This window comes from Zeus faber (genome assembly GCF_960531495.2).
Source record: "Zeus faber genome assembly, chromosome: 7".
Classification (NCBI taxonomy): Eukaryota; Metazoa; Chordata; class Actinopteri; order Zeiformes; family Zeidae; genus Zeus; species Zeus faber.
Window position 1 is genome coordinate 3,182,771 of NC_137203.1, and position 24,095 is coordinate 3,206,865.

The 24,095-nt window shown below is 49.6% G+C and overlaps 1 protein-coding gene across 1 annotated transcript; it reads right to left on the reverse strand.

Annotated features, from left to right (window-relative positions):
• Positions 1-663: 663 nt before the first annotated feature.
• Positions 664-19,622, reverse strand: prkg2 (protein kinase cGMP-dependent 2; the record flags this gene model as incomplete). The annotated part of the gene is made up of 19 exons (XM_080003760.1): positions 664-759; positions 1,273-1,339; positions 1,786-1,848; positions 1,954-2,076; positions 2,158-2,321; positions 3,464-3,605; positions 3,726-3,815; positions 4,612-4,748; positions 5,561-5,711; positions 6,420-6,518; positions 6,993-7,061; positions 7,185-7,279; positions 8,353-8,430; positions 11,031-11,094; positions 11,561-11,666; positions 14,417-14,530; positions 15,450-15,616; positions 17,218-17,905; positions 19,547-19,622. The coding sequence occupies 19 exons, from the start codon at positions 19,620-19,622 to the stop codon at positions 664-666; spliced, it is 2,589 nt and encodes an 862-aa protein (XP_079859886.1).
• Between the last annotated feature and the right edge of the window lie 4,473 nt (positions 19,623-24,095).

Here is a 24,095-nt window from a genome sequence, read left to right on the forward strand (position 1 = left end):
TCTGAAGCGGCTGCAGCTCCTGAACTGGCAGCGTTCACACTTCACCTCCTCGTACATCATCAACAGCTGAGTTCACCACACAAGGTCAATATTTCCTCAGCTCTGGCACCAGCTCTGGCACCAGCTCTGGCACCAGCTCTGGCACCAGCTCTGGCACCCTGCCGCTCCACGCTCACACGCTATTACTTAGGAGTCTGTGTGTGTGTGTGTGTGTCTGTGTGTGTGTGTGTGTGTGTGAGTGTGTGTGTGTGAGGTCAACACAAGGTGCTTGAACCGGTGCTTGAAGACAAATGACTGATACGTTGTTTGTTGGAACAGGATGGCTGAAAGTGTCAGCGCCATAAACTAGAATTTCTCCAGCTGAGCTTGTGTGTATGAGAGAGAGAAGGGGGGGGGGGGGCGCCAGAGAGAGAGAGTGAGAGAAAGAGAGAGGGTGGGGGGGGGGGGTCGAGAGGGGGGGGGGAGTGAGAGAAAGAGGGGGAGAGAGAGGGAGATACAGCCTGGGGGGTTTGTTTGTTTTGCCACCTGTTTTTTCACACGCACACACTTCACTTTATAAGCTGAGACGCTGTCAGCGGTGACGGAAACCAGAGGGAGAGACAGACGTGGGCAGAGAGACAGACGTGGGCAGAGAGAGAGAGAGAGAGACAGGTGGAAGGAGCGTCAGAAGTCGGCGTCCCAGCCGGACAGCTCATCAGAGGGCGTGTCCTCGTCCGGGGCGTAGCTGTCGAAGTAGCTGTGGTCAGTGGGACCAGTGAGCTGCAGAGAAACAGTGAAGAAGTGTCCATTACAACCTCCAACCTCCAGCCGCACTGAGGGGACGGCACTACAGCGTCTGGTGGGTTGTGTAGCAGCACTACAGCGTCTGGTGGGTTGTGTAGCAGCACTACAGCGTGTGTTGTGTTGTGTTGTGTAGCAGCACTACAGCGTCTGGTGGGTTGTGTAGCAGCACTACAGCGTGTGTTGTGTTGTGTTGTGTAGCAGCACTACAGCGTGTGTTGTGTTGTGTTGTGTAGCAGCACTACAGCGTCTGGTGGGTTGTGTAGAAGCACTACAGCGTGTGTTGTGTTGTGTTGTGTAGCAGCACTACAGCGTGTGTTGTGTTGTGTTGTGTTGTGTAGCAGCACTACAGCGTCTGGTGTGTTGTGTAGCAGCACTACAGCGTGTGTTGTGTTGTGTTGTGTAGCAGCACTACAGCGTGTGTTGTGTTGTGTTGTGTAGCAGCACTACAGCGTGTGTTGTGTTGTGTTGTGTCTGGCGTTGTTGACGCACCTCCCTCCTCAGCGGGGATGGTAGACTCCTTCCTTTCAGACCTTCCCAGTTGAAGCCGTTGAACCACCTTCACACACGTTGAGAGGAAACACATCACTGCACACGACACGACTCACTTCCTGTGAGGAGACATCAAGCTGACGACGGCTCCTTCTGCCTCAAGATGGCTGCTCCCTTTACCGGCTGCTTCATTTACCGTGAAAAACAGTCTGAATGTGTTGTGTCTGTCGCAGGCTCTGTTCCTAGCGACTGTCACAACAACGTAGTGAAGCCTTGGATAAGGTTTAGGTTGGAGACCAACGTGACAAAGACAGTTATTTTTCGTTTTGGTTTGCTTCTGTCCCAAAGAAGGAGTGAGTCACGACGGTGAGGAAACATGAATCTGTAACAGCAAACATCCTGAATCGCCCTGAACTGAGGAGCCACCGCTTTTCGGAAATTTGCGAACCCTCTTTCTCCTTTCCGCGTCATGGACGGCGCTGGAACAAGCACGTCAAACGTCCTGGTTCTCACCTGTGCTTCTTGATATCGATGATTCCATTTTTCAGGTTGCCCAGGCGCTCCACGGGGTTCCGCCTGCGGGAGAGGGGAAGGGGGCGGGGCTTTAAGGGACGGCGTGACCAAAAAGGGTTGGAAGGAGGCGTGCACTACAGGAGGCGTGCGGCGGGGGCCGTGTGGTACCTGCACAGCTTCCTGATGAGATCCTCCGGTCTCTTGGTGACCTTTTTGGGGAAGTCCATCTTCTCGATGCCTTTCAAGATGAACGTGTAGGTCATCATCTGGTCGCTGCCTGAGAAGGGAGGGCTGTGGAACACAGAGCAGGCGTCTCACTTCTGACCTTTAGCTTCCCCTCAGAGCTAAAGGAGCAGCTCTAACGGTGCAGACCTGCCGATGAGCAGCTCGAACACCAGGATGCCCAGGGACCAGAAGTCCACGCTGAAGCTGTGGCCCTTGTTCAGGATGATCTCCGGGGCCACGTACTCCGGCGTCCCACAGAAGGTCCAGGTCCTCTGGCCGCACCTGATCTTCTTGGCGAAGCCGAAGTCCACCTGGGGGGTGGGGGGTGGGGGGGGGGGCAGGGACCACCACTCACCAACCTGTTCTCAGGTTCCCCACGGGGGGGAGGTTCTATTGTAGGGAAACTCCTGATTCAGGAGAACTTTGTGGAAGTCTGATTTGATATTACCTGTGAATATCAATCAATGCTCTTTGACATTAAATGAGATTGTTTTCTTATTTTATTTTATTTTATTTTATTTTATTTTATAGTATTGGACTTACTGCATTACCTTTTAGGAATCAGTTAGTTAGTCAAGTAGAAATTCTTAGGTAGCTACTGTGTTCAGTCTGAAAGTATGTATATGTCTGAAAGTGCGTATGTGTATGTGACGAATTAACCTCTTGAATCTTGAATGTTGAGATTGTGAGAAGTGAGCTGACTTAGGGTTTCCACGTGGCACGGTGGCGCAGTGCATTGCACTGCTGCCTCACAGCAAGAAGGTCCTGGGTTGGATTCCCACCTGGGGCGCTGTTGGCACCGTGCTCCGGTGGGTTATCTCCCAATTAGGAGCCTTTCTGTGTGGAGTTTGCATGTTCTCCCCGTGCTCACATGGGGTTTCCTCCACCTCATGTCAGTAAGGACCCCCACCAAAAACATGCACCCATCATGGTCTGACCAGCGATGGACACTTATCACCTGGTCCCCGGGCGCGTCCACGTACGCTGCCCACTGCTCCTGGCTGTGCCCCCGGAGGAAGGACAAGCCAGGATGGTTAAATGCAGAGGATCCATTTCACCAGCCACCATCAAAGCATGTGCGTGTGTGTGTGTGCAAGCATGTGGTGTGTTGCGTGATGAATAAAGAATGTTTCTTTCTTTCAGGTGTCTGCAACCATGAATTTGTCAAATTGCCAATGAGATCCCTAAATTTAAAAATATAACCTTACATCGAACTGAGGGGTGAGCGATAGATGCTTACACTGTGGAGTAAAGTGTGATTAAGAAAAAATATTTCAGCGTTTCAAAAGTGTAAAGCAGCAGCTTAATGAAACCCAGTAAGGGGTACAGAAAAAGATGAAATAGCCATTTAAATCGTTTCAATTTGTTTAACCTGATTTCAGTTGTAAAATTGGAGTTGTTTTCGTGTTGGGCCAGTGATTGGTCTCCGGTGCAAACGCCGCTGGCGTCTCACCAGCTTGATGTATCCCTCTGCGTCCAGCATCAGGTTCTCTGGCTTCAGGTCTCTGTAGATGACTCCGTTGCGGTGCAGGTAGTCGAACGCCTCCGTCACGCAGCCCACGCAGAACTTCGCCGTCGGCTCGTCGAAACTCCCCCTGAGGGAAAGAGGTTCCGTGACACTGTCGGTTTATTGGTTACACACAAAAAAAAAAAAAAAACTAAAAGGTGCGAATAACTGGAGCAGTACTTGAGCACGGTAGCTTGGCGGTGCCCACCTGTCCCTGAGGATGCTCCAGACCTCGCCCCCCATGCAGGCCTCCAGCAGCATGTACACGTACTTACTGTCCTTGAAGGTTCGGTACAGCCTGGAAAAGAAAGAGAACCCAGACTGGAAATCCAACTGGAAGTGATGCACAAGTACAAACAATTCTGATTGAAGAAACTAATTGGATTATTTATAAAAAAATACATGAAAGTTCCTTCATTTGCACTGGTACTGACAGACTGTGACGATGTCTCTCGCTGCATTTTGCACTTCTTTGGACGGCTGTCAAGTAATTAGAGCTAAAACAGTTGACACGTCTTAGACTTTGTGGCATTGTATTGATCCCAGGTATTTGCTCGATTATGACACACCTCCCTCCTATCTTCTCACTCTTTTTAGCGTTTTTCACTTTTTATTCCGTTTTCTTCTGGTCTTACCGCCGTTTTGCAGTTTTTAAAGGTCTTGGCAGAGTTCTTGCTGCCTCTAACCCTGACTGCAATCAAACTGTCTCCCCTGGGACACAATAAAGAGATTGTACTAGAAATCGTGTCATCTGGATGAAAAGAAGGTGGGAAAGGACGGAGAACGGCGAATATAACAAAGTCACGAGATGAAGCACGGCTTTAATATCTGCCTCATGCTGCTGAATCAGCAGAATGGGATCGGCGTCCTCCCACGGAAGGCGACTCGGCGCTCAGATTCTTCAATTCCGGTAACCGAATTCTCTCCTCCCCCGATGCCGCCTCCTTCCCCTTCCAGGAGACGATTTGCGATCCCCTCGGGGACAAACCGCTGAGATCTGATCAAAAGCCGCCGCCGCAGCCTTTTCCCTGAGAACGGATCAAAGACACAACGACGTGGGAGGTTCCAAGTCAGAGCGAGCGGCCCAGACTCACTTGACGATGAAGGGCGAGCGGGCGGCGGCGAGGATCTTCCTCTCCGAGTGGATGTGCTCCTCCTGCCGGTTGTCCACGATGTGCTTTTTCTTGATGACCTTCAGGGCGAAGGTTATGTCCTCGCCTTTGACCTTCACCTGTGGAAGAAGGACACACGGCGTTAGGTGAGCCGAGGCCCAGGAGCCTCCACGCCCGAAAAGTAATGAGTCCCAAGACGCGGCCCTGAGGTCCCGCCGCTGAGCGGAATCAGCTGGGGTCAGTGCGTGGATGGAGCAGAAACACGACAGGGCTCTCTTACATGCTGGACCTGGAGGTGTCCACCACTGGCGACACTTGAAAGATCAAAGATTGATATTGACCGTAAATGTTTGGTAACCGGTTTAAGATACAGGACGTGGAATATTTTAGTATTTTAGTATTTTAATATCAGGTCCTAATGCTGCATGGAAAAATATGACCTCAGACTGGGAAATGTGTAAGGGAACATTTGTTCGATTTAGATGGAATTCCAAGTCATGGCAGAGCGCTTGGGCAGAGTCTGCTGATACAGATATAACGGACCTGTCGTCACGGCAACATGGCGGCACACGCTGCTAACGCTGGACCAGGTTCCCGACTCAGAATGAACCATTCCAATGGAACGCAGCATAGGAACAGTGACTTCTTCGAAAAACAAGACATGTTCAGAATCAGTGTAACATTGAAGGAAAGCTGTTATTTGAAGTTGTTATTTAAGGGGAACCTTGTTTTCCCATCAAGGGGAGCGATGTCCAAGTGGCATCGCAATCTTTTTCCATTGATCCGGTATTGAGAGAAAAGCTTCCGCCGCAACTTTTAGTTCAATAGTGGAAAGATTATGGCCATGATTGCCCCTCGTGCTAAAGACAGACAGAGACAGACAGACAGTGACCGACAGACAGACAGTATAATGACTGCCATTTGGTCTCACCAGCTCCACTCGGCCGAAGCCGCCCACCCCCAGCGTGGTGAGGACCTCCAGGCTCTGGAAGGGCGTGGACGAGGGGAAGGCCGAGACCTTCTCCCTCAGCTGGATCACATCAGGAGACAAGGGCTGGCTCTGATGACGGGAGAGAGACCTCCTGGAGGGAGGGGGGGAGGGAGGGGAGGCGGGAGGGAGGGGGGTGAGGTTATCGAGCTCCCCTCTAACTCGCAAGTTTGTCTCACAACAATCGCGTCATGTAAAACGAGATGAAAATGGAATCAAAAAATGTTGTTTCCAAACTATTTACGCCCCGGCACGACACGAACGTAAGACACCTTCACTCCTGAAGGGTTTCTGTGGTGCCACGTTAAAAACACGGATTCAGTGTCACGTACTGATGATGACTCTGTGCACTTACAACCAAATCCAAACTATTATTAATTATCCAAAAACATCCGATTCAACCAGCTTTTTAAAAAGTTTAAATCTAAGTAGACGTGTTTATAGATATCTTTAACTTGCTCTAATAAATCCCAAAACACACCTCAAGCGACTTGGAAGGGACATGAGGTTCTGAAGAAAGACCTCGTTGAAGATTAGAGTTACGCAGCCCCGGATTCCCAGATTCCCAGATTGGCTCGGTCCTGACCCGGTTGGGTTTGCCGTCGTTCCGAGCTCAAACTGCTTTGATTGGCCGCCTTCCCTCCCTCTCCCTTTCCAGAGAAAACGCGTCAATTTAAAGGAACCCCGTTGTCTCACGTAAACGACACGAGCGAAACGCCTCGGGCTCCAGAGTCCGGGAGCAGGAAGAGCAACAGCGCAGCACAGGCTCACGTCTGTTCCTCTCCTTTTTTTTTGGACTCACTTGGCTTGACGGTTCCTGTCGTCGCGGTCCAGAGTCGCCACGTAGCCCTGCAGGTACTTCTGCAGCTCGTTGAAGGTGCCCACGGTCTGGTCGAAGGTCCTGGGCGCCAAAAGACAACGGCGATGGGTGAAAGGAAGCGTCAGTCAGAGGTAAAATCAGCTGTTTACCGGTCAACGTGGCAATACATAACTGGGTCTGTCACCCTGCAGTCTGGACCCCTAATAATAATAATAACAATAAAAATAAAAATATAATAATAATCATAATAAGAATAACATTATTAATAATAGTAATAATAATAATAATAATACAGTGGTAGCTGGACTTACAACTGTAATTGGTTCTATAAGAACGGTCGTATGTTAAAATAGTCGTATGTCCAAGAAACCTTTCCCACATGAACCATGAAGGATGTAAATAAACAAAATAATAATTATTATTATTAATAACATTATTAATAATAGTAATAATAGTAATAATAATAATAACATTATTATTATTAATAATAATAATAATAATAATAATGATAATAATAATAATAATAATAATAATAATAATAATAATAATACTCACTCCCGGTCGATGACGAGGCACTCCACCCCGTTCTCATCGGCGATGATATTAGCAGACCTGACATCGTCACTGGGGAGACGGGGAGACAGTTCTCCATCAAGCACGACACCAGTTTACCCACAATGCACCTGGTTCCTGCTTAACTACTCGATGAAGGTCTGTCGTATGAATCGAATCTCCCAAGTCGGTCACCTTATGAGGGCTTTCTCTCCGAAGTAGTCTCCCTTGTGCAGCGTGTTGATGGTCTGGGGGAGATCGTGAGCCTCGGTGCTCTGGGTCACCCTCACCTGCCCACCAAGTTCAAAAAATTTAAGCAGGCAAACGACGGCAAGCCCATCGGCAGTCTCACTCCTTTCGCTGGAGCGTCGAAACCTCTTCCATTCATTGAAAATGGTGAAAGTCCAGCTGAGCAAACTGCTGTGTTTCGCTGCTGCTGCTGCTGCTGCTGCTGCTGCTGCTGCTACGCTGGGATTTCATTCCACGTATTTTGTGATGCGACATCCAGACACAGGCACTAGACCGCCACCAGGGGGCGTTCTGACCGTCGGACCCGCTGTCGGATTCAGTGAATAATGTGGCTTAAGAAGTGAAACGTGTCTGCGTGTGCGTGCTTAAATGGCAACTATTTGGTTTCGCTTTCGTTTCACCTTTTGGCAATCAATCAAGGTGTTCCCTCAAATATACTCTGTACTCTACAACATCCCACAGCCACGGGTCCCAGGTCAGCCCTGTCACACCAGCACCGTCTAACCAGCCACCACATCGTTTAAAGGTTTTAAAACCTACGTCCCACCCAAACCAGGGTCAAACCGTCCCACCACGGTGACATCAGAGCCCTAACAAGTGGGCGTGGCCCAGTTTGACCTCCGTGACCCCTCCTTGTTTAGCTGCTGGTGGTGCTGGTGGTGGTGGTGGGGGGGGGTCGAGCCATTTCCTTCCTCCCAAACAGCCCGTCTCCCTCTGATTAGCTTGTTAGCTTAGCGCTGTGGCTAATGGCAGTTTGAAATGTCTCTCGTGCCCGGCTCTCGTGCACGCCCATCACTGTACACCCTGGTGTCAGGTTGCTGACTTGTCAGGCGGTCAGATGGTGAATCATAACTCCCTCCCCACGTCTAAATCCCAACACTCCACCAGGCAAAGAGGGTGGAATCTGTGTGTGTGTGTGTGTGTGTGTGTGTGTGTGTGTGTGTGTGTGTGTGTGTGTGTGTGTGTGTTTCTGTGCACCTGCCTCAGGCTGTTTGTTACATGCACATTGTGTTTATAGTGTGTTGTCTAGCATTGAGTGTGCTCCTGTTGTGAGTGTGCATGTGAGCATGCGTGCGAGCGTGCATGTGAGCGTGCATGTGAGCGTGCACTTCACCTTTCCTTGAGCGATGATGAAGAAGGTGCTGCCCTCCTCCCCCTCGCGGATCACATACTCCCCTTTGTCGTAGTATTCCTGTTGGGCCAGACAGCACAGCCCTCAGAGCCACATCGATCCGGATCATCGACCCGCTCGCCCCGGTTCCCAGTAGCACAGCCCCATGGCGGTCATGGTGACGGAACAGTGGGAGTCATGGTCATGGAACAGTGTGTGTCATGGTAACTGAATTATGGGAGTCACGGTGACTGAACTGGGAGTCATGGTAATGGAACAGTGGGAGTCATGGTGATGGAACTGGGAGTCAAGGTGATGAGTCATGGTGATGAGTGATGGTGGCAGAATAACAGGAGCGATGGTGGTGGAACAGTGGGAGTTAAGGTGATGGAAAAGTGGGAGTCATGGTGAGGGAACAGTGGTTGTCACGGTGATGGAACAGTGGGAGTTGTGATCATTGAACAGTGGGAGTCATGGTGGAAGTCATGGTAATTGAAGAGTGGGAGCTTTGGTCATGAAATAGTAGTAGTCATGGTGATTGAACAATTGGAGTCATGGTGATGGAACAGTGGGAGTCGTGGTAATGGAACAAGGGGGGTTGTGTTGATGAGTCATGGTCATGGAAAAGTTGTAGTCACAGTGATTGAACTGTGGGAGTCACGGTGACGGAACAGTGGAAGTCATGGTGATGAAACATTGGGAGTCATGGTGATGGAACAGTGGGAGTCATGGTAAAAAAAACATGGTTCCCACACTTAATTCAGCAGTAAAGTAGGCAGTATACCGCAAAAATAGAAAGAACTTAACGAAAACATGGCCACCAGCAAAGGCGTCCCCAAGCCAACCGTGTGAAAGCTGCACTGCCCTCAGTAAACAAACTAGAGAATAGTTTGTTCTGTGGGCTTAGACGTATCATCACATACAAACTCAAAACACTGCGTCATTTGTTGGTGTCTTGTTTGAAATATGTCTTTTTTTTCTCAAATAGTTCTGTTTCTTTGTGTACTGGCGTCTTAAGGGTCCTTCAAATGTGGCAGACAGGCCTTGGAACATTGAAATGTAATGATTCTGTTCCAGGAATAAGGAAATAAGTATTTTGTTTCGCATTAAATGCTACAGATATACTATAGAAAATACTAAAGTACTATAGTACAAACCATCAATACTTATATCGAGGGAGGGGTCCTGTGCAAAACCATCATTCTCACGACCACTGTGGGTCCACAGACCCTCCGTTTAGCACCCCTGCTGTTAAGCACCTAAATAGGAAGCAAACTAACAAATCAGAGCAGCTGCATGTGAACATTCCCCTGTTTACATTGGAAACCCTCGACACAAGTGTCGTCTCCCTACCGCGCAGCAGCGTGTTAGTACAGGTTTACACTTGAGGAAGATGGTGTTTAAAACCCGTCAGCGTCGGGGCGAGGACGCACCAGGTCCAGGTTGTGTTTGGAAAGACCTTGTTTGGACAGCGCCAGGGCCCTCGCTGGAACGGCCAGCGTGACACAGTGGGCCTCCCTTGATTGGAAGCTTAATCGCCCCCCCTGCCCGAAACGTGGCCCGTTATTCAACCTCTATTCCTTCATTGTTGTTTCAACGATTCACCAGGGTCTTGGTGCGGTCACACCTCTGTACCTTTGCACCACGGCGGTCGCGTCGCAGTCGTATTCAGTTTGACCTTTTCTGAGGACACCGTTTGTTTGAGCGTTGCCACCGCCACTGCCTTGAGGACCAGTAGTCGGGGCTTCATGAATTAAGGCTCCTTGTGCGGTTGTTCAGCCAACGGCCTGAAATGTTAATACAAGGGTGGGGGCAGTGTGCCAGGAATTCATCTTGGAAGTCACCAGCTTGGAAACACAGGATGGCACCGTCCTAAAAAACAATCTCATGGACATTGTTACTCTCAAAACAAGGCTCCCGCAAAGGTATTCCTGGAGACGTTGAGAAAGGCTCCTATAATTTCATGCTGATTAACGGCCCTAGCGAACGTCCAGAAACAAGGTAGTACACACACACACGCACACGCACACACACACACACACTTCCTCCAAATTCCATTCCCTCCAAGTGTAATGACGGAGGCTTCAACATTATCTGCCCAGCTTTCCAAAAAACATCTGCTTCAGTATTATGTTTCAGGCGTCCTCCTGAGATGGAGCTGAACCAGATCCATCACAAATGGATGAAAAAAAACAAATTATGCCGTGTAGAACACCCCCCCCCCCCCCCCTCCCCGCAGGACCAACAACTGAGATGATCGTTCTTCACGTCTTCATGGCGAGAGGACACTGTAACAGCGTATCAGAAACAAACTGACACGTCCTTCCACAGTCTCGCACCTTAAACAACCCCCCCTTTCACCAGCATTTGAACAAATCCCTGTGTGTTGGTTGAATAGTTGTGGCACCAACACACCGGTCCCAGGGACGACAGAAACAACATCAGCGGCGTACGTCACGCCACAAATTTGTGGGGTTTTTGCGAGCGGGGACGATGGGAACACGCTGACTCGTGGTAATGCTACACGGCCGAGCGCCGGCGATATTTGGACAGCAGCGACGGGGGCGGGGGGGCGGCGCAGGAAGCTCCCTGAGGGTTGGGCCGCGGAGAGGGCACTGCAGCGGGGGAAGCACGTGTCCCCGAAGCGGAAGCGTAGACGGGCAGGCGACGGAGGGTCTCACCACTTCCAGGCAGTCCACTATTTTGCTGAGCTTGTCCTCCGGTAGATTGGCCAAGAGCGACACGCTGGGAGAACAAGAGCAAACACATGATGACAGTTGGTTTCCGGTCGGAGTCAATTCAGCGCATCGTGTTCATTCTGCACCCGCCACACCTTCCAAGCTTTTTTTGTCTATTCTGGATCTAAATTTCAATCTTGGCCGAACTATGTTATTAGACACTGGCTGAACAACGGAAAACTGTATCTTTGACTTGTCACTCATCACGTTGTAAGTCATATTTAGTCTTTGTTTCACATAATACAGCTTAATAACCTGCAGAGGGCTTGAGAATCCATCTATCTTGATGTTAAATTAGGCAGAACAGTGATCCACTGGTTGGGCCGTTGACATTGGATCGCGATCCAACACAACAATCCAACCAAATGTTTAACATAGAATGTCCAAACGGTGTTTGGCACCTGGGCACTTGGGCAGTCTCATAACCGAACCATCGACTCTCCAATGTACTGGGACTCGTCCCGTTGACTGACCTGCGCAGGAAGCTGTGGTACTGCTCATGGCGCGTCTCGGCCGTCCTCCTCATGATGTTCTGGAACACCTCGCGGTCCAGGACCCAGGTACGCACTTTGTTCACCGCTGTGGAAAACAAGATCGGGTCCATCAGGCCCCCGGCGGCCAAGCAAAGTTCAGCGGGACGCGACCTCGCAGCCGGGAGCTCGTTAACCTGGGACTCTGGCTCGTAGGCGCTGGACGGTCAACATCTGGATTCAATTGAGCCCTTAAAGCCACCGCACTCCGGCGCGGCTGTGATTAGAACGCTGCTTCATTTTTCCGCCGCTGACCTTCTCTTGTATTTTGATTTGTAAACGGGTCAATCAGTGTTTGTTTTTAATGCGGGTCAACTGGGACGCCTCCACCCAAACTCACTAACCCTACCACCAGGTTCCACCTTGGCTGAAAGTGCACAAAGGGGATGTGCTCTCTCATCCAGCAATGAAGGAAAAAAGATGGCAACTTGGCGACCGATGAAATTTGGAGATTTTTCCGACCTGGTCTGTCGACATTCCTTTTTCTTTGCTGGTTGTACCGTGATCACTGGCTCTACCGCAGCCAGAAATGAAGCATCGCCCTGGTTTTGCTCGGTGGATACAGGTGATAATAGTACAGTCGTAGCATTTTCTCATCCGTCCTCCAACTGGAGTATACAGTATATCTTTTAGCCTGTGTAGCCGCGAGCCACTCATCAATCATTCTGTGCCAGGCCCTTTAATGGACGGGGAGAGGAAGTGGTTTTGAAGGGAAATATAAGCAGGAAGTTGAACCTGAGCTGAAAGTGCAAGAAGGAGAATTCCTCCATCACCAAGCACCGTGTCCAGAAAAAGGGGGGAAAGAAAAAGAGATAATTTGCCAGCCAATGGAGTTTGGATGAGGTCAACGGAGACTCCTCGCTACGTTGTCCAAGACCCCTCCACCCCATAGCCTCACCCCACTTCACCCAAAGGGCCACCAGCCAATTACTTGGTTAAATATACAAATACGTACTTTGCTGACCCACTGGACAAAGAGCACTCACAGGAGTGGAATTTGCGCTCTAAATGCCAGGGGCTGCGACGGCCAATCAGAAGGCAGCGCTGGGATATGATGTAAAGCCTTTGTCAACACAGGCCATGCAAGAGCTTGTTTGCTTCTGTCTAATGAGCGATCTGATTCTCTGCCCCTCCATCCTGAGGTTTTAAGAACAACTGAAGCTCAAATGGCAGGTCAGGGAAGTGTCACGTTGCACACACACAGGTGCATCTGCATGAGCAAGTGTGTGTGTGTGTGTGTGTGTGTGTGTGTGTGTGTGTCAGTGTGTGTGTGTGTGTGTGTGTGTGTGTGAGCTTAGAATATAATTATTATAGTTTTTCAGAGGGGAACCTCAGGCATATCAGCCAGTTTGTGTTCCTGGCCGTCCAGTGACCCCACGCGTGTGGAAGCAAAGCTGTTTTGGGATCTCCTGGTTTTAAAGACGAGGGAACATAGGTGGAGTCAACGGGGGGAAGGGGTGGGGGTGGGGGTGGGGGGGCTAGTGGCTGAGATATGTACTACAATAAATCTTGCAGAAAAAATGTTTTTGTTTGGTATATGTTTCCTTTGATCGCTGTTCCATGTGGTTGAAACCGTAACGAGAAGCCCAGAAGCTGAACTGTGTTGTGCAGGGAAGAGAACGCAGACCATGCGTCACCGGATGTCCCGCCCCTTCAGTCTCCGAGCCAATCAGGGCGCATCGGCCGTTCGTTTACCAGAAAGGAAGAATAAATAAATAATAAATACATCAGCTTGTGCTTGTTAAGGAGATTTGACTCAAATTTGACTCAAGACTTGACTCAAATTGCACGATGGCACCGTTCATGGATTCCTAAAACATTTGGCCGTCTGCCACGCCGCCGCCACATGAGGTGTGGCGTATAACGCTTTCGACTGCCCGGTGGACCTGAAAGCCGAAGAACCAAAGAACCTTTTCCAGAAGCATTTCAAACATGTTTGCCGTCGCGTTTTAGTTTTAGGGTCTCAGTGAAGCATTTTTCCACTTATTTCACCGTTCCTGTGAATTTGAGAAACCCGCCAAGCGCCTTTCCGTGCTGCGGCGTGACACATATTGTCCTCTGTTGCCAGGCGTGCGTGCTGCGCTTCCATTGGCCGGTGTGTTGATGACGCTATTGAATTGTTTTTCAGCTCGCAAGCTCCAACGTGGAACTACGCCTACGCTGAGGAGCTGAGCCTTAGCTGCGGTTCCAGGGAGGATTCTCCTCTCAGGGCTGGGCGCTCCTCACGAAGCCTGCGAGGCTTCTTCGCCGTTCTCTGATGATTTTACGCCACCCTCACCCTCTGCAGCCCCACCTTCCAGATGTCGCAGGGAGAAGCCGCGGGTGGACACCGACCCCGTGTTGAGGATGTTGAACGCGGGTCAAAGCGTGGAACGGAACGATGTGACCGGCGTCCGGTCCACGTTGCATGTAGTAGTACTGTGTATCCCATTCATGTTTCATTGAATTAACCATGCCGATTTTTGTCATTTCATGGATGCAATTTGAATAAACACAGAAACACCCCAAAAAACATGGCAGTCATCCCAGAAAGCGCATTAGTAAGTGTCCCTCGGTTTGTTGTTTCTATCGCGCAGCAAGCCTTCGCGCTGCCCCGCTCGTTTTTCTCACTTCTAATCAAACAAACACAGTGTGCTGCAATCCCAGCGAGTTCTCGTAAATCTTCTCAAGTTCAAATGTTTTATCTTGGGTCTTTTGCCTGGAATGGTCTGACGTCATGGGATGGATCGTATGAGATTGGATCAGCGTTGATGATATGTCTGATGGGAAACTGCAGGTGAGTTTGGTTGCGTGTCTTACCCTTGACGGAAGCCGTCCTGGTGCAGTTATACAGAATGGCCAATTCTCCGAATGTGGTCCACACCGCCATCGACGTGAGTAACTTGCTGTGTTGAAACACGTCCAGCTTCCCATCTGGAAACACCAAACAAGGGCAATCAATATCTTCTTCAAACCCAAACACAGACCGTCGGGGTCCACGGGCGATGTCAATAAAATGTTAAACCTCATGGAGATCCCAGAGCCAATCAGAAACCTGGACAAATAATATTTCACACAAAATAGCAGAGCCACAGAGAACAGATCAGTCGGGACATTGTTCCCCGCGTTGCATTGTTAGAAGTTGTTTGTGCGTTTCATCGGCCTCGTGAGGCCGAAGGCAAAGCTCTATTCCAAGCATTGTCCGGTCACAATCCGATGGCGAGTTCGACCGCACTGGGAACAAACCACAGCGCCCTTGGCCACAGCGTCCCAGACGTCAACACATGCTTTGACATTTTAACATCCAGCTTGACTTTGTTCTCAAATAAACAAGTAGTAGGAGTATTGAACAATAAGCAAGTCTAAAAAATAAGTTTAGTATATTATAGTATATTATTAAGTAAAAATACGAAAAAATCGACAAATATGGCCCTTGTTTTATTGATTTAAGTAATAATAATAATAATAATATTTTAAAAAAATAATGACAATAATAATAATATTAAAAATAATAATAATATTGAAAAAACACATGCTTCATTGCTTCAAACAGAACAAAAAATACATATAAACATGTAAAATATGGAATATATTAATTTAAAAAAGTGAACATTTTCAATTAAACATATTAAACATAACGTAATTTAAATGATATAAAGGAAAATATGCACACTTTCAAATATTCAGAAAAAATAATCAAGCCAGTAAATCACAAAATGGAATTTAAAAAATATAATATAATATAAATAAATAAATTAAAACTCATCTAAAACCAAGATGGACTTCCGGTAAAAGTGCATTTTGAGACAAGTTCTAAGAGCAAATTAGTTGTTGCGGAGGAGCGCGGTCCTACCAGCCAAGACGAAGAGGTGCTGCCCGGGCTCCCCCTGCTCGATGACGTGCTCCCCGGGCTGGAAGCTCCTCTCGTACATGCACTCCACCATGTCCTTGATCTGCTGCAGCTCCAGACGCTTCAGGTACTGGTTCCTGTTCAGGGCGTCGGTGAGTAGCTTCTTCACGCTGTGGCGGAGAACGAGGCGTCACATTCCCAATTCACCTTCTATTACCTGCATGCTACATGTTGGGGGGGTGTTTTACATATACTAGTGTTTCCTTTAAGTACTTTGTTAATGTCTTGTTTGAAATACTTAAAAGTGAAGGTAACAGATGGAGGAGCAGGGCGTCGTTGAGGGCATCGAACCTGTGACGTTCTGGTTACAGGACGGTTTTCTCAGCCTCTAGGGGGCGCTGTCTTATCAGGGGTAGGATGTCATGATTCTCCTGGGTGAGATGGTACCCACAGTACACCATAGTATAGTATAAATATAATGTTATGACAACGTGGCCGTTATGATACAGGCCTTTTTATGTATCTCTTTTTTTCACTTTTTGAGTGTTTTCATCTCAACCTCCTCTCGCGCGACGATTCCCGTTGATCTTACTCATTTTCGACTGTTACACCCAGTCTGCTGTTCAACCCTCCGTCACTTCCCTTTCAAGGAGGCTGAACTCCACCTGTTTTGGAGCCAGGAGTGGGCTGTTCCGCTGGTGTTCCCTCACCCAGCCGGGAAACGCTGGGGAAGCTGGAGCCCAAGCCGTTCCAACTCCCTCGACGTTCAGCCGCTTCTCGCGTCGACCCCTCCCTCCCACGCCTCTGCCGCCTCCACCGCGCCGTCCTTCACAGTGGACCGCTGTTCCCTTCCCGGGGACCCCAGAAGGCCTCGTTTGAGCGAGCGCCGGGGTCCTTCGGGGTCAGATGTCTGTGTTGCGCTACGCGCGGAGCCTCACACTGCGCTTTGTGCCCAAACAAGCCTCCAAGCTGTGAACGTTCCTTCTGCCTGGATAGAGAGGTATTCTAATTTTGCGTTGGAATCGCAACTGTCCTTTGGCGGTGGTTTTGTGCGAGGTTTTCCTCGTCCGGGCGGCGGGTTGGGGTTGATTTCTATGTGAAATGTGAAGCTTTGAGACGGAGACTGTGATTAAGGGCTGTAGAAATCCACCGCTCTCGCCTTAATTATGGATTCACTCTCATGTTTGACGTCTATGGTGACTTGCAGTTTGCTGGCTTGTGAAGAGAAATTCCATATTGGAGCATTTTAAAGCTCCAATTAGACTCCCTGAGGGATTTAATATCATATTATGCCTTAGGCTGAGACTTCTCACCCATTTCGATTGCCCTTATAAATTCCAAGGTCAATCAACGGGTGTGCAGTTGGCAATTTAGTTTCCTGCCTCAGACATTGACTCTTCCCATGTGAGGACAGATCCAGGGTCTGTCTGGAAAACTGAACCTGTGCTCCCCTGGTTCCTCGTTGCTGGGTGGACGGAAACTATCCGACCGACCGGTCACGGTACGAACAGAACGAGTGACTTCATCGATCGCTGGTTTTCGGCAACTGCTGCACTCTGAGGTGAATGACTTACTTGGTCGTCGTGAGAGAAAGATTCGACTTTCTGAATGACAACAAACAGCTTTCAGCTTCACGTTGTACATCCTGGTACTTTTCACACTATTTGATTTCAGACATTCTTTTGCATGCTTACTTGGTGTACTAAATAACATGCTAGTACACCGTTTGGGACTAGCGCCTCTTTCCCCGACCACGGACACAAGGTCTCACCTGGCCTCCTTGGGCACCCGGGCCTTCTCGAAGGAGAACTTGGGCAGCCCGCTGGAGTCGTAGGTCCGGGAGGTGGGTTCAGCGGACACCCCCGCCTTGGCCCCTTTCCTCCGGTTGAGGCTTCCCCTGATCAGGCTGCCAAGTTTGGGGCTGTTCCTGGCGCTGGCCTTGACAGACGGGTGCCGGGACGCCTGGCCCCCGCCGGGCCCCGGCGCCGGTGCCGTTCCCGGTGCCGGCGGGCTCCTCACCACATCCTGTAGCTTGCTGATCTGGCTGCTCTTGCGCTGCAGCTCCTCTCCGAGCTCGGCCAGCGCCCAGGTCTGCTTGGCCAGCTGCTCCTGGAGGCCCCGGATCTGCTGGTCCTTGGCGACAAGCTCCTCGTCCTTCCGCCGTACCTCCCGTTCCAGCTCCTCCACCCGAGCCCTCAGGACCTCCCAGGCCTGGTCCTTGGGGGCCCGTCCATTGACGGAGAGGGTGGCGCTGTCCCTCTGCTTGAAGCGTTTCGACTTCATGGAGCCGTTTCCCATCGTGGGAACCGGAGGGTCCCCTCCCCTCCGAGGAGACGGCGACGAGGGGAGGCCGCGAGTCGCCGAGACGATGGGTCCCTGGCGTCTTCCGGGTCCAGGGTCTTCAGGGTCCTCTTGGTCTTTGAGTTCTTCAGGATCTTCAGGATCTTCGGGGTCGGGGTCTTCAGAGACAAGGGAGGTTTGAATCAAAAGGCGGATGCTGTGAGGAGGGAGGGCAGAAGAAGATGACAAAGAGAACGAAAGGAAGAACAGAAACTGGAAAGTGAGAGTTTGACACTGTGTGTGTGAGAGAGAGAGAGAGAGTGTGATGGTCAATGAATGTGTCTTGTCCATTTATTATTTAGGAGGCAGGAAGTATTGGATTTCATCAACAGTCATGATGTGATGAGGAGGGAGGAAGGGAGGAGTCACACAGATAATAATACAGCGTGATGCAATATGACAATATTTAGAATTGACAGTAGTGATTATAATGGTGATAATGCGCTTTAATTCATTAGAAAACACGAAGCGTCAGAGATGCAGACGTGGCCGCTCTTGTGTTGGAGAACAATCCTCTGTTTGTTGGAGCCGCCAACTCACACTACAGACACCAAACTCCTACTGCAGCTCAGATGGAAAATAATCTGCTTATTATTACGAATTATCATAAATGTCCTGTTCCACAAGCTTCAAAAAACACAAAACACTACATTTAGCTCATTATCTGTTTCTGTTGTGATGTAAATATGCTCCCTATATATATCTATATATTTCTATATATATATTTATATATAGAAATATATAGATATATAACTGATATATTAGGTATTGTTGCATCAGTACTCACCGTTTAAATTCAGACTCGTTCCAATGAAATAGAATTCAGAAGAAATTGTTCCTCCACACATCAAACCATCGGTCCTCCCTCTCTCCCTCTCTCTCCCTCTCTCCCTCTCTCCCTCTCTCTCCCCCTCTCTCCCTCTCTCCCTCTCTCTCCCTCTCTCTCCCTCTCTCTCTCTCTCTTTCCCTCTCCTCCAACCTCTCCATTCTCTCTCTCTCTCTTGCTCACCCCCCGCCTGCCCTGTCTTTCTGTCATTCACATTTCTCTCTCTCTCTCTCCCCCTCCCTTTGTCTCTCCCCCTCCCTTTGTCTCTCTCCCTCCCTCCCTCTCTCCCTCCCTCCCTCTCTCCCCTCCTTTTTTTCTCTCTCTCCCTCCCCCCCCCCTCTCTCAGTGATGCTCTCTGCTTCCCAGTTTGATTGACGTGTGTTGATTCACGCTGTGTTTCGTACAGCGGTCATGATGCAGAGCCATTTATTACTAGTTACTGTTCTACTTAGTTACATTAGTAGTAAATGTTCTACTTAGTTACACTTCTAGTTACAGTTATTTACATTACTAGTTACTTTTATACTTTGTGATATTACTAGTTACAGTTCTACTTAGATATATTTCTAGTTACAGTCTTACTTAATTACATTACTAGTTACTGTTCTACTTAGTTATATTAGTAAATCAGTAGTCAATTTTCTACTTAGTTTCATTACTAGTTACTTTTCTACTTAGTTCCATCAGTAGTTAATTTTCTACTTAGTTACACTACTCGTTATTATTCTACTTAGTTACACTACTAGTTATTTTTCTACTTAGTTGCATTACTAGTTATTTTTCTACTTAGTTACACTACTAGTTATTTTTCTACTCCGTTACACTACTAGTTATTTTTCTACTTAGTTACATTACTAGTTATTTTTCTACTCAGTTACATTACTAGTTATTTTCCTATTTAGTTACATCAGTAGCTACATATCTACTCTGGTACAGATGCTGCAGCAGATGATGCTGAGTCCAAAACGCCGGCAGCAGGTTCCAATGACACAGATAGGAAGAGGAGGCATCAGGCCAGACGGGGGAGAGAGGGAAGGAGGGGGGAGATAGAGAGAGCGAGGAGGACAGAGAGGGAGGCAGAAAGAGAGAGAGGGAGGATGGGGAGGGGGAGGCGGAAAGAGAGAGAGGGAGGTTAAAGAGAGAGAGGGAGGATGGGGAGGGGGAGGCAGAAAGAGAGGGGGAGGCAGAAAGAGAGAGAGGCGATGTTAAAGAGAGAGGGGGAGGATGTAGAAGGGGAGGCTGGATGGGGCGTCAGAAACAGAGGGGGAGGAAGAGAGCGAGAGGGGGAGGACAGAGAGGGAGGCAGAAAGAGAGAGAGGGGAGGTTAAAGAGAGAGGGGGAGGATGGATGGGGAGGCAGAAAGCGAGGGGGAGGCAAAAAGATTGAGAGGGAGGGTTACAGAGAGAGGGGGAGGATGGAGAGGGGGAGGCAGAGAGAGAGAGGATTTCGATTGGGGGAGGACAGAGGGGGAGGCAGGAGAGAGGGGAGTTCCTGAAGCGTTGGCCCAGAGAGCAGAGTTGAGGCCGAAGAAGAGTTTCAGCAGAGTTGAACTGGGTGTGGCCTGGGGTTGTCCCGCGCTGGGCCTCGCTGCTGCGTGTGTGGGCACTCGGCACCGGTGTGGAGCGACGGACAGCTGCAAAAGCTGCAGGGCTGTCGGAATAGTTCTGTGGGAGTCGTGTCCAAGTATTGGAGACTTTAATATGTGTATTAGATATTAAATACATTTCAAAATCCCGACATCACATGTTTTTTTTGTCTCGCCCATAGTCTTGTGGGAACCTTTAATAAGGGTTCGGGTGGTGTGATGGCCTCTGCCTCCCTTGATACATGCTCCCCCTTGGTCAGATCATACGCCACCACGGTCTGTGCTTCCATACCTACGCAGATGACACCCAGCTATACCTAGGCACAAAACCGTCCTCCGGCCTCCCCCCTCAGTCTCTTCTAAACTGCCTCCACGACATCAAGTTGGTCAAAGTGGATGTCTTCAAACCTGCTCAAACTCCACAGTAACAAAACTGAACTCATGGTTGTGGCTCCCAAGGCGCTGCTCAGGAAGGTTGGAGATCTTGTCTTGGTTGTCGATGGCTGCTCCATCTTCCCATCCCCCGAAGTACGCAACCTGGACGTCATCTTCGATTCATCCCTTTCATTCCACTCACTCATCAAATCCAGAACCAAATCTTCCTTCTTCCACCTCGAGAACATCTCCAGACTCCGCCCGTTACTGTCAGAGTCCGTGGCTGAAACTCTAATCCACGACCTTCATCACCTCCCGTCTGGACGACTGCAATGGAGTCCTGTCCGGGGTTCCAAGCAAAGCCCTGGACAGGCTCCAGTTTGTACAAAACTCTGCTGCCAGAGTCCTCACCCGCACCAAGCCCTACAGCACATCACCACCACCCTCATCCACCTCCACTGGCTCTCTGTCAAATCCCGGATCTCCCATAAAACCCTACTTTTAACCTACAAATCCCTCCACGCCCTCGCCCCGCAGTCCCTAGCTGACCTCCTCCACCCCTATGCCCCGCAGTACCAAACTGACCTCCTCCACTCCTACGCCCCGCAGTCCCTAGCTGGCCTCCTCCACTCCTACGCCCCGCAGTACCCAGCTGACCTCCTCCACTCCTACGCCCCGCAGTACCCAGCTGACCTCCTCCACTCCTACGCCCCGCAGTCCCTAGCTGACCTCCTCCACTCCTACGCCCCGCAGTACCCAGCTGACCTCCTCCACTCCTACGCCCCGCAGTACCCAGCTGACCTCCTCCACTCCTACGCCCCGCAGTCCCTAGCTGACCTCCTCCACTCCTACGCCCCGCAGTACCCAGCTGACCTCCTCCACTCCTACGCCCCGCAGTACCTAGCTGACCTCCTCCACCCCTACGGCCCGTCCCGGAAGCTGTGGTCCTCGGACGTGGGTCTGCTCTCCACCCCCCCGCATGAGGCTTTGAACCTTCAGGGATGGGGCCTTCAGTGTGGCGGCCCCCACCCTCTGGAACTCTCTCCCCACTGACATTGGGAATGCTCCGTCCCTGGCCACCTTCAAAACCTGCTCAAAACCTCCCTCTTCAACGAGGCCGACTGCCCCCGACCCTTTTTTGTTTTATTTTCTTTTTTTTATATTATTTATCTTTCTTTTTTGGATTTTCTACCCTGTCTTGTTTGATCATCTACCCTGCCTTGTTTGTTTTTTGATTTTCCATCGTAAAGTGTCCTTGGGTTCCTGAAAGGCGATATATAAATACCAGTTATTATTATTACTATTATTATTATTATTATTATTAATAAAAACATCACCTTTAAAGGAACACAGATTGGAGAGATCACTGGCGTGTGCATTTTCTCAGATCAGATCACAGATTCCCCGCGAAGCAAGGAGGACCAGACGTGGATTCTGTGGTGGACAGCAGGATCATATCATCACACGTGATCATTTTGCCCACATGTGGTTGTGAGGGGGAAGCACCTCGAATGTTTTTTCCTGCCCAGTTCCTTCCCGTGGTGGGAGTCAGGTCTTCTGTGGCATTTTTAATAACAGCCGCATCAGGGTCAGGAAGGTGAAGGACTTTGTTTTGGCTCTTTCGGGTTCTGAGTAAAACTCTTCCTGATTCTTCCACTCGGACTGATCTCTCGCCCGACGGCCGTTAAATCCGCAGCTTGCACATACTTCATTTCTTTTAAAATCCCTCCCTCGTCCTCCACCCGGGCTCGAGTAATCCCCTCTGCAGTTTCCACCTCTTGGTCTCCCCATTCCTCCTTCTCTCTCTATTTCTGCATCGACGCCATAAAGCCTCTCTCCTCACCTGGGGGACGGCGCCTGCCGCCTCCTTTCCTCTGATCCACGTTCTCAGCTCGAACCGAAGATCACACGGCATCCTCACGATTATGGAATTTCTCGGCAGCATTTTCTGCAAACACATTGTCAACAGCCGTGCCTCTGCCCGCCGGGCACTCCGTTCCTGCGTTATCGCGGCAAGTGTGGAAGCAGACCTGCCTTCTCCTGGTTCTTGTTTACGAATTGACACGTGACAGATCCCTCGCATGCGGGCCGGCCCTTCTCAAGTCCTTCAGCAGGTTTTCAAAAAAGCGGGCGACGAGGGTCAGGACCTGCCCGTGCTTCAGTGCCACTGGTGGGCGGAGTGTCGTTGTCTGCGTTTAGCTCGGGGACGAAGGCCTCCGCTTCCTCACGAGGAACGTGCGGCGCGCTGCGCGATGAAACGCAGCGAAGATCTGCGGCAGTCGGTTGCATGTATTTTGTCATTTGTTTTAAATGCACGACATACCTCGCAGGATGGCTCCGGGGGATCAGGAGCTTACCCTCAGCCGCCGCCGCCGCCGGGCCACCGCCAAGTCACGTGTCTCCTTCCATGTCTCGTTCACATCAACTTAACAACGCCAAATTACAAAGTATCACACACAATCACATTCAACAAGATTCGGCCACACCAGAGAAAGGCAAAACCATGCACTATGTGTGTCTGTGTGAGTGGAGCATGTTACCCTGGGGCTGAAGGCTGCTTCCTGTGGAGGGACCTGGGGAGTGGTGCCGGTGGGAGGCGGAGGCAGGAGGCGCAGGCGGGAGGTGTTGCACGGAAATGTGTGAACAATACAATCACACTTTAGTTCTTATCTTACATCATCTCATCCCTCCGTCCTTCCTGTCAGAAAGGAGCTCCCAGAGGCAATGATGATGGTAGAAAATAACTCACCGCTTAATAATAAGTAATGCTGTAGGAATAATAACACTTTAATATTAAAATCAACCACTTTCTGAGACCCTGTTTACACCTGGCATTAACATGCGTCTTGGATGAGACGACAGCTCTAAAGAGAGACGTAAACGCACACAAGACCCATTCAGATCCGATGGCTCAGAGCACACTGGGAGGTGGACTCATATGGCCGACTTCTTTTAACAAACGTCTTTATTGGCAAACGGTGGAGACACATCCCTACGTCAGGTGTGAACAGACGTACTTAGAGCTGTCCACTTGTGATCGGATCACCTCAGACTCGTGTTAACGCCGGGTTTAAGCAGGGCCAGAGGCAGAGGCGTCACAAACTGTTGCGATTTTAAACTGCGCTTACGTCGCTCGGCCGCTAGATGGAGCCAAGCTCTGCTTTAAGTTTCTTAAACTCAGGGCACAGACGTCACTCTGCTGAGGTCAATTAAATATTGCCTCGAAGAACAGAAACTTTCACAAACTTAATAAAAGAAAATTCTATGAGTGTTGTATGTGTGCTGTTCAAATATTTACTTTTTTTTTTTTTTTCTCCCCCTTGAATGTACTGTAAATGGTTCATTATACCACCGGTTATAAATGGTTAATTTTACAACTGGTTATTTTATACCACTGTTTAAAACCGGTTAATTTATTAATTGGAAACTTTTTTTTTCTTCTAACAGTGTGAAAGAAACGTCACACTCATTTTGACGCCAAACGAACCCACAGAGGCAGTCGATACCAGAATCATTCATTTAT